Source organism: Pavona decussata, unplaced genomic scaffold (genome assembly GCF_977016875.1).
Source record: "Pavona decussata unplaced genomic scaffold, jaPavDecu1.1 SCAFFOLD_640, whole genome shotgun sequence".
NCBI lineage: Eukaryota > Metazoa > Cnidaria > Anthozoa > Scleractinia > Agariciidae > Pavona > Pavona decussata.
Window position 1 is genome coordinate 282,604 of NW_028145872.1, and position 12,670 is coordinate 295,273.

Genomic DNA, 12,670 nt, shown 5'->3' on the forward strand with positions numbered 1-12,670 from the left:
GCTGCATGGCCATTGCTGTTTTTAGTTTGAGGGCACATGGTTCACCCCCATAGCCAAAGGATACAAACATTTTGACCTCTAATTGTTTTCTTTTGGTTTGCCGTCATTGATTTACCATTCAAGCCACAAAGTTTACTATGTGAGACTTTCTTTGAATATATAAATTTTGTAATTTGAAAAGCGATACAAGAAAATTTTAAGCTAGTAAATCTGAAGTGTAAAAGTAGTGACATACACATTTTTCACGCAGCCAAAGATAAATTTTGTTGTTAAAGAATAAGTATCATAAAATAATTAAAACTGAGAGAATTGCATAAGTTTACTTTATGCTTTGTTTATGTAAGTCATTCAGTACTATTGTTTCATATCCATTAGCATGCAGGCTTTGTGTTTTGGTTTGAAAATATTACTATAAAATAGTTAGTGAATGATTTGATCCTTTATGTCATTCACATTTTGGAAAACATTCAATTTAAAACCACGTCGTAAATAATTTATTGGAAGGCAACAAATAATTATTATTTGTTGCCTTTCAATTACTACACTGGACATGGATGTGGTTAACCTTTAGGAATATAAAAAATTGCAGCTAGTGATTTGTAATTTTCAGTTAATTTGCACAATTCTGAATCATTTTTTTCAAATTGAGTTTCTTATTCAATTGTTTCCCAGCATGATGACCACTAACAATGTTCGGAATGAGGAGTGATTTGACTCAAACCTTAAATCTATTAATTTACCTTTAAAAGAGAAAGGGAAAGATAGACGGAGAATGAAAAGAGATAGAGAGATAAGATGGGTAGGGATAGAGAGATGGAGAATGATAGATAGGATATTGACACACATAGTGAGGAAAAGATAAGTATACAATACTGTAGAGAAAGAAGTGGAAAGAGTATGGTTTGCGTGGATAGAATAGTTGTAGACACTTGATGAAGAGAACTTTTGACTTTGTTGATTGATCAAGGTTAATCGTTTAAGGAACTTCCTTTGTTTTTTTCCTTTCTTCAGTTCTTGATTAGCAGTATTGTTCCAAAACAGTCACAGATGATCCTTCGCTCTTTTGGGTTGAGATCCTTGCGAACAAGTTTGTTGTTTTCTTTTCTTGTTGTGGTTCATTTTTTTTTCAAACAAAAGAATGTGCATATATGCTGGGTTTTTCACTTGTGGGTTTTTTCCAGTATATTGAGCTTTTCCATTGTTCTCCATGTCATTGTACAAATACCATCCTTCCTTGTATTTTGCATCTGCAACCAATTTTTCACACCAGAAGTGAGCATTGTGATGATATATTATGGCAGTGAGAACATACATTCTATTGCCAGCATAAATTTCAAGTTTGGATGAAAGTTTTGGTTGTACTGGTCTGTTTTCATCCTTGTCCAACTCAACTGGAATAAACAATGGGTCATTTGAAATGTTCCCTGTAGACAAAAGAGTTCCATCACATATGTTGTGAGTGTCTTGTGCTTTTTGAAGACATCGATGTGGTGAAGCAGTGTCCTTTTGAGTCAGTAGTTTTTCTAGCAATTGGACAGGATCATATGAAGAGTTGCTGATATCCTTGATGGTAATGAAACTGTTATGAATGAAGAAGAGGCTTTTTATAGTAGATCTTGTGTGGGCATGGTAAGGATTCTCAGAACATTGAAAGGTTGAAGAATGTACCATGAATAGGGCTCTTTTTTCATCATTGTTCAAGTTAGAACATAGGGTATCAAATATTTGTGATATAGCTGCCATCTGTCCCAGGGCAAAGTTCATATGACCATTTGTTGTGTGATTTTGTAGGAATTTCCAGAGGCGCATCTTTCCCTTATGAAAGTGTCCCTGCTCCCTAAATATGATTGAATCTAGGAGTGCATCCATAGCTTGACTTGGGTTGGCAAACTGGACAGTTGATGGGGTGACTTGCCTGATAAATGGATGATAGATGGCCTCCAAAAAGGTGTCTGTGTGACAGGAATTCAAAACTTGACCAGAGCCATAGGTGAATGACTGATAAGATTGCAGTGTTAATTGTTGCGAAACATTTGTTTTTTGTTGTTGGCACCACTTCAGTACATTTGTTTTCTGTTGTTGGCATGGATTCAGTTTGCATACAACCTGTAACTTGCCACATCCCACACATTTTCTTTTAGGTATTGATTCATTTTTCTTCCAAAAATTATTGAAGTTCTCATGTTCCATGGCATTTTCTTTGCGACATGATGTTATGGTTCTCAAAAGCTTAGAGTTTTCACTGATTTTTTCTGCTGTAGTTTTCAGGTTGTCACATGCTGGATTTGAATTGGGAATGTTTCCTGCTATTGCACCATGCCAAAATTTTTTTAGTCGTGTCACAAGTTCATCAATAAATTTGTCATCTCGTTTAATGAGGTAAACAAGTGTTCTTTTCGGAGTCCAGCACACAAAGTGACACTTACTTCTATTTGTTGCATACATTTCCAGTTGGCATTGAGGAATGTAGACCACTGGCACCTTCCTGTAAGGAAATGGATTACCATCCATGTATGGGCATTTGATTTCAACAACTGTATCTTCGTCAACCAGGCCATCAGGAGAAACACCTTTTTTGTTTTTTACAAATGAGTTCAATAACCACACAAACAGTTCAAAAACCACACATCAGTTCAGTGACAGTAGACCTCAATGGTAAGAATAACTATAGGTGAAGTGTTTTTTATTTCATTTGGACATGTAGGAAGAGAGGAAGGGGAAGGGGGGGGGGGGGAGAGAAGGGGTTTGGGGTCAATGAAAAATCAAAAGTTCAATAACCACACCATCAGTTCAATAAACACACACCAGTTCAGTGACAGTAGACTTCAGTTGTAAGAACAACTATAGAAGGAGTGTTTTTTTATTTCTTGCCACAAGTAGGAGGAGAGGGGTGAGGGCCTTACGGGGGAAAGGTCCATATTTAGGGCAGGCAGAAAGTCGGAATAAACGAAATAGAATCTATATATTCACATATAATGGTAACAGGCTTCCACGGACGTATTTAAAAATCCATTGTCCATTTATCCATTGCTTGTCATTGCAACCATGTTTAGCATCAGCTGTCTAATTATGTAGCTACTTCTTGTACTTGGCTGCTCTTCCTGCTCTTCTGTCTTGCTTGTGCATCAGACCAATGGAGCAAAAACTGAACAAACCCGAAGCGCAAACGAACGAACCAGCGGAAACCCCAGCGAACGAAGAACCGAGCCAGCGAACGGATAGCCGAATGACCGAGTTAACGACCAAACGGTCCATCGAACGCACACCGGCGAAAACGAGCGAACGAGAAACCGAGCGAACGAACCAGCGAAAGTAGATGAACAGCTGAACGACCGAGTGGACAGTTCCCCTGCCTCCAGTCATAAGCGTTTATAAGGATTGATTTTCTGATATTCTAATGCAAACTTAACAGCGCTTAACTTTTCGGAACGAGTGAGAAGCGACGTAGCTTTAGTTCCAACTACCTTAATGCCAAGCAAATATTGAAAATCTTACGCACGTATTTTAGTGAGCTCACAAAAAGAGAATCAAGAAACAGCATAGATTGACAAAAGCGAAACAAAGCTCCGCCTGCTCAGAAGGTCTGTCATTCTCGTCAGGGGCACAGTGAACAGACCCGGTAGAGAGTTCAAGAAACGCCAAACAACGAAAAACACGAACGAAATATGTAAGCGTTACGGCGAGGGAGAAAATTTTGAAAACATTCAGGGTGAATCTCTCTACCACACGTTTCAAACTGCGGCACCACAGCTGGCCCTACGTGCCTGAGCTGACAACTATCATTCTATGCAGTTTCAGATTTCAATACATTGACAAAACTAATGATTATTTTGTACCTGAATAGTCCGTGTCACGAAGATTTATAGCAGCTCCTTCAATTAACTGGTATTAAATCCAATGCAGCACATCAATTCGCCATCTGATGCCGCTTATTTATCAGTTCAGTTGACTTGAAAAGCAGTTTTTGTAACAAGAAACTAAAGTCTTAGGAAGAACGGTTTAAACATGTAAAGAAATAGGCGACAAAACGGTGAAAAATCAAGCTCACGTAATTTATCTGTACGCGCGAATTCAGTTCAAACGGCATCGTCATCAAACTAGTGCCCAGATCATCCCAACTTTTAGGGCGTGATCCATATTGGAAGCGCGCTAACTATCTCCCTCCAGGCATAGTGAAACTTATGACAAAAATAAATTTATAATCAGCAATCAGGAGAAACACCAAGCCAGCAGCATCCTTCAGTATCAGTTGTTGACCAAAGTCCAGTTTTTTTGTATTCCTTACATGGCATTCCATTTACATATGTGGCTATGGCATGATCTTCACACATTGAACCCCATCTCATGGCATCATTTATTTCTGTTGTGGCCCTTCCAGATTTTATTTCCTCTGCGTATTCAAACATTTAACGAACAGGCCAGGGAAGTTGTTATAAGTGTCTCTGCAAGTTCTTTAATATCTTTTGGTGTTTCCGTTTCGAAAATTGGAACGATAATTCAGTTTCGATTAATTCGATATTTATCAATAAAGTCGATAGCCCTGATTCAAAAATCGATAATTATCGATTACTCACAACGAAATCTTTTATCGATTTCTTATCGAATTTCGAATTAAATTAATCAATTTTTATCGATTGTTATCGAATGCTATCGATTATCGATATTATCAATTGACTACCCCGGGAAGGTATATACATCTAGATATTTGTTAAGAGTTTTAGCTAAAACTGTGGGCCCCATAAAATTGTGTGACGCACAAAATATGTCACACCTTGCACACCTTTTCGCTTGTTTCCTACATGTAAATCCGCTAGCGTAAGTGCGGTTTTACGTAATGTAAAATTTATTTTAGTCTTTTATGTAGGTATATATACAGGTCACTTATGTTGTATTGTAAAACTCGCTGACGAAGTGTGCGTTAGTCACACGAAACGCATACGAGGAAATAAATCGTTTTACAACTGTAAGAGTTCGCAGACGTGCTGCTCACTAGTTTTATCTAAAAAATTCTGTAAGTAGCTGTTCTGCTACACGACGAAGCGTTGATCTTGCGTTCCTGGCATTAGAATCCATCGTATACGCGCTGCCGTGGAGCGGTCGTGTAGCTGTCTCGTGTGTTGTGCTTGCGTTACTCCTTGCGCCCACGCTCTGTTACTACTGCGGATTCGCTACTAAAGGTCAACCATTCATCCGTGAAGTTCAATTTAAAACTTGAATGTTGAATGATGAAACTTGAATGTTGAATGATGAAATTTGAATGTTGAATGATGAAACTTGAATGTTACATGGAATCTTGCCATTAAAAATGCGAAACTCGAATGGTGAGTGGAAACTATTATTTTAAAATGTGAAACCGATGTACAATTGGGAAAGTCGGATGTCGCATGTGAATGGTATTTGAGATACGGATGTTAAATTGTCAATGCAAAATGTGGAATTATAGAAGTTGAATATTGCATTTTGAAATATGAATGTTGAATTGTCAATGCACAATGTTGGATTATAGCAGACAAATATTGGATTGAAAAAACGACCAATAATTTAAAGCAACAATGTTGCATACAACAGCTTGAATATTGCATTTTGAAATATGAATGTTGAATTGTCAATGCACAATGTTGGATTATAGCAGACAAATATTGGATTGTAAAAACGACCAATAATTTAAAGCAACAATGTTGCATACAACAGCTTGAATTTTGGCGGGGATATAACGCCATACATCTGACCTCCGTTGAAGAAATTTTCAACGACTGTCCAAATATTTTTTTTCCTTTTAATCTTTTATAGTTTAAATACGTGTCTTTGTTGTTGTTTTCTGTTGTCCTTCCTTTTTGATCGGATCGACAAATTGTCGACCTGTAAATCTGAAGTGGACAAATCGACCAGACATGTAAAGTAATCCAACTGAACACTGATGTGAAAACCATTGATAACAAAGTTGACAGCAGGTTCAGTTGTTCACTGACACAGGAAAAATGGCGAAAGATGCCGTTGATAAAACAAAAGAGACTGTTGAAGACTGGGGAGAGCACTGCTCGCCCAATACAGAGTGTTCTGTACTGCGTAAAATTTCCGCCAAGTATTTAAGTGAAAACAGCATTATGATTCGTGGAAAGAATCGGCCCTACAACGCGGTACAAGTCTTCAAGACTTGGATGACTTTAGCGGGAGCGTCGATTTGTAACTCATTCAGTTGAAATTATTGTCGCCATTTAGTTTGGTGAAGAACAAGCTACAGAAGGGAAAGTCAGTTATCATTAATCAAAGAATTACCCGAAAAGCTAACAGTCGGTAAGAATTTGAATTGACTTATAAAAAACTCTGCTTCCGTCTAATTGTTACTTGCTTATAATGTCGCGGTCTTAAGGATTCTCAGTTTTACCTGCCATTTTACTTCAGAATGGAGTCGTGACTAATGGTCCACTGTTACTGTACAGGTATGTGCCTTTCTTTCCAAAATCACAGAAAACGTGGTAAATCGGGGCCGTAGCTAGCATGAGGCAAGGACGAGGCCGTTACCTCGTCTTGATTTTGGCCTTTTTTTGTTTTTGGAAGAAACGTTTAATTGAGGAAAAATTGGATTGGTTATTATAAAACCAGCTAATATAAGGTGGATGAATTGAGGGGAAAAGCATTTTAATGAGGTTAATTCGTTTCACTGTGAACTATGAGTAGCGGTTTTTCAAATGATTTAAGGTTTCAGAGGGGCCATTAAGAAGACGTATCGTGACATACATCGACCGTTACAGGCCGCGTGACGTCACTGAAGGTCACCATTATTCCCGTATCTTATCTGCGATGGCTGAGAGCCGGTGTGGGAGCTTTCTTTACTTATATAACTGTGGTAAAAGAACAAAATGTCGTTTGCAGTGCTGGCAATCGATTTATTGCAAACACTATAATATTGAACGTTTCAGCGAGAAGAAAATGTAAAAGAATAGATTTTAAAAGATTTGTTGATCAAGCCTTTCTCGTTTATAATGGCTCTTAAAAGAGCCGTTTGCATTTGCCTGGTTGGCGTAAGAGAGGCATTTCAAAACTTTTGACGGAGCTCGCACAGATTTGCCTCTAGAGCATCCATACTGTCTACCACTGAAGTGATGTTGTCTCTCTTGCCACAGACGGATTGTCTTAGCTTTCAGTAAAGAATAAACGACGGGCAAAAAACTTTATATATATACTCTTAATCGTGAAAGTTAGTGACTTCTTAGTCCTACAACTATAAGAGATGGCAATATTATGACATGGCTGTCCGGTTCAAAGTTGAAGAGCATAAGCAAGAGTGTAACGAAACAGATAATTGATAACTGACTTCTCCTAATTATCTATAGTATAAAATCCATAAACGTTGGCTACTCTCGTGGATTCATTTTATTGTTATGATACGTGTTACAACTGATTTGAATGCTTTAAAATGAAGATGGTCATTAACTTGGCACCAGTATCGCTAAGCAATAAAATAGTGAACTTCTACACTTGCCAAAGATTGATTTTTCTGAAGAAAAATGCCACGGAAATGCTTACCAGGGCATTTCTGAGCCTCTAGATTCCAAAATTTTTCTGGGGGGCATGCCCCCACACCCCCCTAGCGGCTCGCACCTTCGGCGCTCGAAACTTGCCTCGTCTTGTCCTCAAGTCTGGCTGCGGCCCTGAAAATAACATAAGTCGAAGAGCCGCAAACATAAGTAGCTAACAAGGACGGCTGCAATTCGCGATCCAGATGACTGGAATCCGGAATCCAGAACCTCTGTGGATTTCGTTACATCAGGTGTATCGTCAAGTTATGAGTAAGTAATTTTTCTCACGAAAAAGAGTTAGTTCACTCGTTAATGGAATCCCTTTTTTTCTGTGTGATCCAGTACAGGACCGGTTCCGTGTGAACCGAATACTTGTAGATTAGCGTCGTCCCTGCGTAAACAGACCTAACCCGCATAAATTTGGGGCGAGTCGCCTGTGAACGTAGCCGCTTCATTTCCGTTAAACAGTGATTTTTCTCAGTCTTCCTTTGACGAACAGCAAAATGCCTTGCAAATCTTTTTATAACAGGGAAGTGCGCTCTGCACTTGATACTGATCCTTTAACACTAGTTCTTTGACTTCACCTTTGACGCAGCCTTTGACGTGTGTCAAATCAGTTTAGTCACATTTGACTTCGCCTTTATAGATGTCAAAAGTGTGATAAAGCCATCACAACTTTGACAATACACCAAAGATGAGCAGGTCAAAAAAGTTACCGTATATATAATTAGACCTCACCTTTGAAAGTACCAAAGGAATAGCAAAGCCGTTGCCGTAGTATTTGACTTTACCTTTGACGTGCATCAAAGGTGCAGTCAAAGTTGTTGTCGCATCGCGCTGCACCTTTGAAGCAAAGTAGCTATATTGTATTTGACTTCAGCATTAATGCGCGACAAAGGTGATATCAAATTCACTTCACCTTTTAATTTTATACGTACCTAAGGTAAAGCACATCCAATTGGACGCAAAAACGCAGAGAGAAGACTTGCTTCAAGGATATGCTTCTTGCGATTGAGCAGAAAAATACAAAAAATATATATATTTTCCTCTAAAATCAGGACCCAGTATCATCCTGGCCTATAAAAAGACTGTACCGGGAGATCCCTCCTTCAATCGACCGAAGATTTTTCCGGGGGGGGGGGGGGGGGGCAAGGACGACTTTGCAGCGCGACTTTGCCCGCGACGACTTTGTAGCTGAATAGCTCTTTTTTTAATATTTGAACATTTGAGAAATTTATCTGAATCAAGTTTTCTGGGAATATTTGATTTGGTCCGTTAGTGTTTATTGTCGTTGATGCTACCATGGCAACCAATTTATGACAGGCACTTCTTTTTTTTCCAGATAATGCAAGATCCCACTACAATTTAAAATAAGAAAAAATTACTTTTTTTATCGTAACTTTTATGTTTTTAGTTCATATTAGTGTTCCTTTATTGGATTTGATTACTTTTCGGCCCCTAAAGTCCCCTCCACAACTGGAAACAAAAGAGCTTATTAGTCTAGGACTTTTTTCCTTCCCAGACGAAGAATACCTTGATTTGTGTGGTTACTGTTTGGTGGGTTAACTTAAGGGAATTGTTACAAAGGGTCATGCACGATTAAACGGGTGATGGCAGTGTTGGTGCTGGAATTCCTCCGGCAAACTGGTCTGAGTAGAAACTGATAAGCTGTGGGCTCAAATATGAATTTTTTTTCGGGAGCCGTTGCATGTGAATAGTTGCTGGTGTAAATAAGTGGGCTGAAATATTCGAAAATCTCAATTGAAAGTTGCTTTCTGTATTAGGAAAGCAGTACACTTTTTTTACAAGAACCTTTTTAATAAGAACGTTGAAGCTGCCGGATTAACTAAAATTTAAGAACATTTGAACAATGCTTGATGCAATGATGCAATCTTGTTTGCTGATGATACAAACCTATTTATCTCCCATAATGATCCTGTTTACCTAACTAACACATTAAAAAGAGAATTAAACAAATTGTCAACCTGGTTTGCAGTAAACCGGCTCTCCTTGAATTTAGCCAAGACTAATTTTATGGTATTGAAGCCTTGGCAAAAGAAGCAATCCTTTGAATTTCAAGTTTTCATAAATGAGCAGCCTATCCTTCGTGTTTCTGAGACCATGTTCTTGGGTGTTTTACTAGATGACAATTTGACCTGGAAATCTCATATATCCTTAACAGCAAATAAATTATCCAAATCTATAGGTATATTCATAAATCTAGGTTTTTTCTCTCTACTCACTCCCTACGTACTTTATCCAATTCTATGATCCTTCCATATTTATATTATTGCAATTTAGCTTGGGCTGGTACCTATAAGTCAAACCTTCAGAGAATTGTAACCTTACAGAAACGTGCGTTAAGAATAGTAAGCAATTCCACATACATTGCCCATACTGGCCCTATCTTTAAGGAACTTAAACTCTTAAAATTTCATGATATCCATTCGTTTCAATTAGGTATTTTTATGTTTTCATTCAAGAACTCTACACTCCCTTCCAAATTCAATAACTTTTTTTTACTGAATAGTCAAATCCATAATTATAATACTAGGAATGCTCAGTCCTTCCGCTTGCCACTTTGCAGAACGAACACCAGGAAGTTTTCAATTTACTTTCAAGGTCCAAACTTTTATAATTCGCTATCTTCTGACATAACCAGTTCTCCCTCCTCCGCTTCTTTTAAAAGAAAGCTTAAAGAATTTCTTCTTTCTAGGTATTAACTTCTGTAAGGCTGTAATTCTTAACTAACTTACTTAATATGTGTGTGCGTGTGTGTGTGTACGTGTGCGCGGTCAAAGTTAATTTACCATAAGTCCATATTGTAATTATAATATAAGATTAGTTATTTTAATTTTAGGAAGCCTGACTTGTTATAAGCCTCGTGGTTTCTTTCAGGTTTCCTCGCCATTTATTTTCTTTCTTCAATTTTTTCTTCATTTTTTCTTCCCATCTGTAAATGTTGTGTATATGGCAAAATAAATATTGTATTGTATTGTATTGTATTGTAACATGTCAAGAACCCAATTACCCAGGCTGTGTGGTTAATACTTTCCGTAAAGCCAAATTACCGAGAGTTTGCTGCCGGGACGTCTTGTCAGTACCCAGCACTAGAGTACATGTTAGCCGCGCAACAGAGCGTGTCACAAGAACTTGACCCCACATTGAGGCACATGTTGCTCTTTGATAGCTGTCTTGTTCACTTCCACATAGATCTATTGAAATAGCCGATAACAAGTAACTAAGAACATTTTCAGGCGCAAATTGGCAAAACAATAAGTACGTTCAGTCTTAGACCCAAAATTACACCTGCTTATATATCAACAAGAGTGTAACACGAAATCAGCAAAAAAAACTTGAGAAAGAAGCTAGACGCCTTTTTACACTGTTGGAAAAAATAACCATAGTTACGGAAGATTTTTGCCGCAAATGTAGACGTCGGTGCTGATTACTTATTTATGCATGGAGTTGTTGAAGGAGTGGTTTGTTTGAACTATTGAACTCGCCGTAAGTCTTGATTTTTCTGCTTCCAGAGCCGGACAACACGATAGGGTATACACGCGCTGTCTAATGTTACACTACCATTAGGAACACATAATTACCCTTCACTGAAGGGTAATTATCGACCAAGGAAAATCTCGACCAAGGACAGCGGACGGACCGCTTATGTCTTGTAATACTAGGAATACTAGAAATACGTGACTCGCAAAACCTCGCAAAGCTGGGGCTGGGTGGAAAACCCTCTTTACTCGTACTGTAGCATCAAATGAGGAGATTACGTAAATTGGGGCATAGGATTTTTTTTATGAGCATGGTCTTTTCGTAATTCCACAGGCTAGTTTGCGGTTGAAAATCTATTTCTGACGCGACGTAATGTACAACGGGCGTGCAGCGCTGTCATGTTCGATGAATTTATTTCCCACGGAAAATTATTTTACCGCGGCCACAAACGTGTAATTTCTTCAATGCAATCTTTCACAAAAAAGATTTCTAAAAGAAAGGGAAAATATTCTGGAGAGATAGTTCTCTATCCAGTGAATATTGATGAACATTGCAGTTGAAATTTGATCATGCACGCATATTTTTTCCGATGTATGCAATTTTTTTTCAGACGACGCCAGACAGTCTGACGTCATTCATACTTTGTTTGCGCACTGTTGCCAGGCAACAGCACGGACACCTTCACGGAAATATATAAACACACATACATATATACTAGAAATACGTGACTCGCAAAACCTCGCGAAGCTGGGGCTGGGTGGAAAGCCCTCTTTACTCGTATTGTAGCATCAAACGAGGAGATTAAAAGGCGCATAAGATTTTTTTTTTGATGAGCATGGTGTTTTCGTAGTTCCACGGGCTAGTTTGCGGTTGAAAATCTATTTGTGACGCGACGTAATGTACAACGGGCGTGCAGCGCTGCCGTGTTCGATGAATTTATTTCCCACGGAAAATTATTTACCGCGGCCACAAAACGTGTAATTTCTTTAATGCAATCTTTCACAAAAAAGATTTCTAAAAGAAAGGGAAAAGATTCTGGAGAGATAGTTCTGTATCCAGTGAATATTGATAAACATTGCAGTTGAAATTTGATCATGCACGCATATTTTTTTCGATGTATGCAAATTTTGCTCCAGACGACGCCAGACAGTCTGACGTCATTGTGCGGACACCTTCAAAGATATAAACATATACACATATATATATATATACTAGAAATACGTGACTCGCAAAACCTCGCGAAGCTGGGGCTGGGTGGAAAGCCCTCTTTACACGTATTGTAGCATCAGACGAGGAGATTAAAAGGCGCATAAGATTTTTTTTTTTTATGAGCATAGTGTTTTCGTAGTTCCACGGGCTAGTTTGCGGTTGAAAATCTATTTCTGTCGCGACGTAATGTACAACGGGCGTGCAGCGCTGTCGTGTTCGATGAATTTATTTCCCACGGAAAATTATTTACCGCGGCCACAAAGCGTGTAATTTCTTTAATGCACTATTTCACAAAAAAAGATTTCTAAAAGAAAGGGAAAAGATTCTGGAGAGATAGTTCTGTATCCAGTGAATATTGATGAACATTGCAGTTGAAATTTGATCATGCACGCATATTTTTTTCGATGTATGCAAATTTTGCTCCAGACAACGCCAGACAG

At 38.3% G+C, this 12,670-nt stretch overlaps 1 protein-coding gene across 1 annotated transcript; it reads right to left on the reverse strand.

Moving 5' to 3' along the window:
- Positions 1-638: 638 nt before the first annotated feature.
- On the reverse strand, positions 639-4,354 carry LOC146449125 (uncharacterized). Its single transcript, XM_085101994.1, has 2 exons — positions 4,223-4,354; positions 639-2,570 (listed from the first exon to the last, which is right to left on the reverse strand). The coding sequence occupies exons 1-2, from the start codon at positions 4,344-4,346 to the stop codon at positions 1,042-1,044; spliced, it is 1,653 nt and encodes a 550-aa protein (XP_084958120.1). The 5' UTR covers positions 4,347-4,354; the 3' UTR covers positions 639-1,041.
- Positions 4,355-12,670: the final 8,316 nt, after the last annotated feature.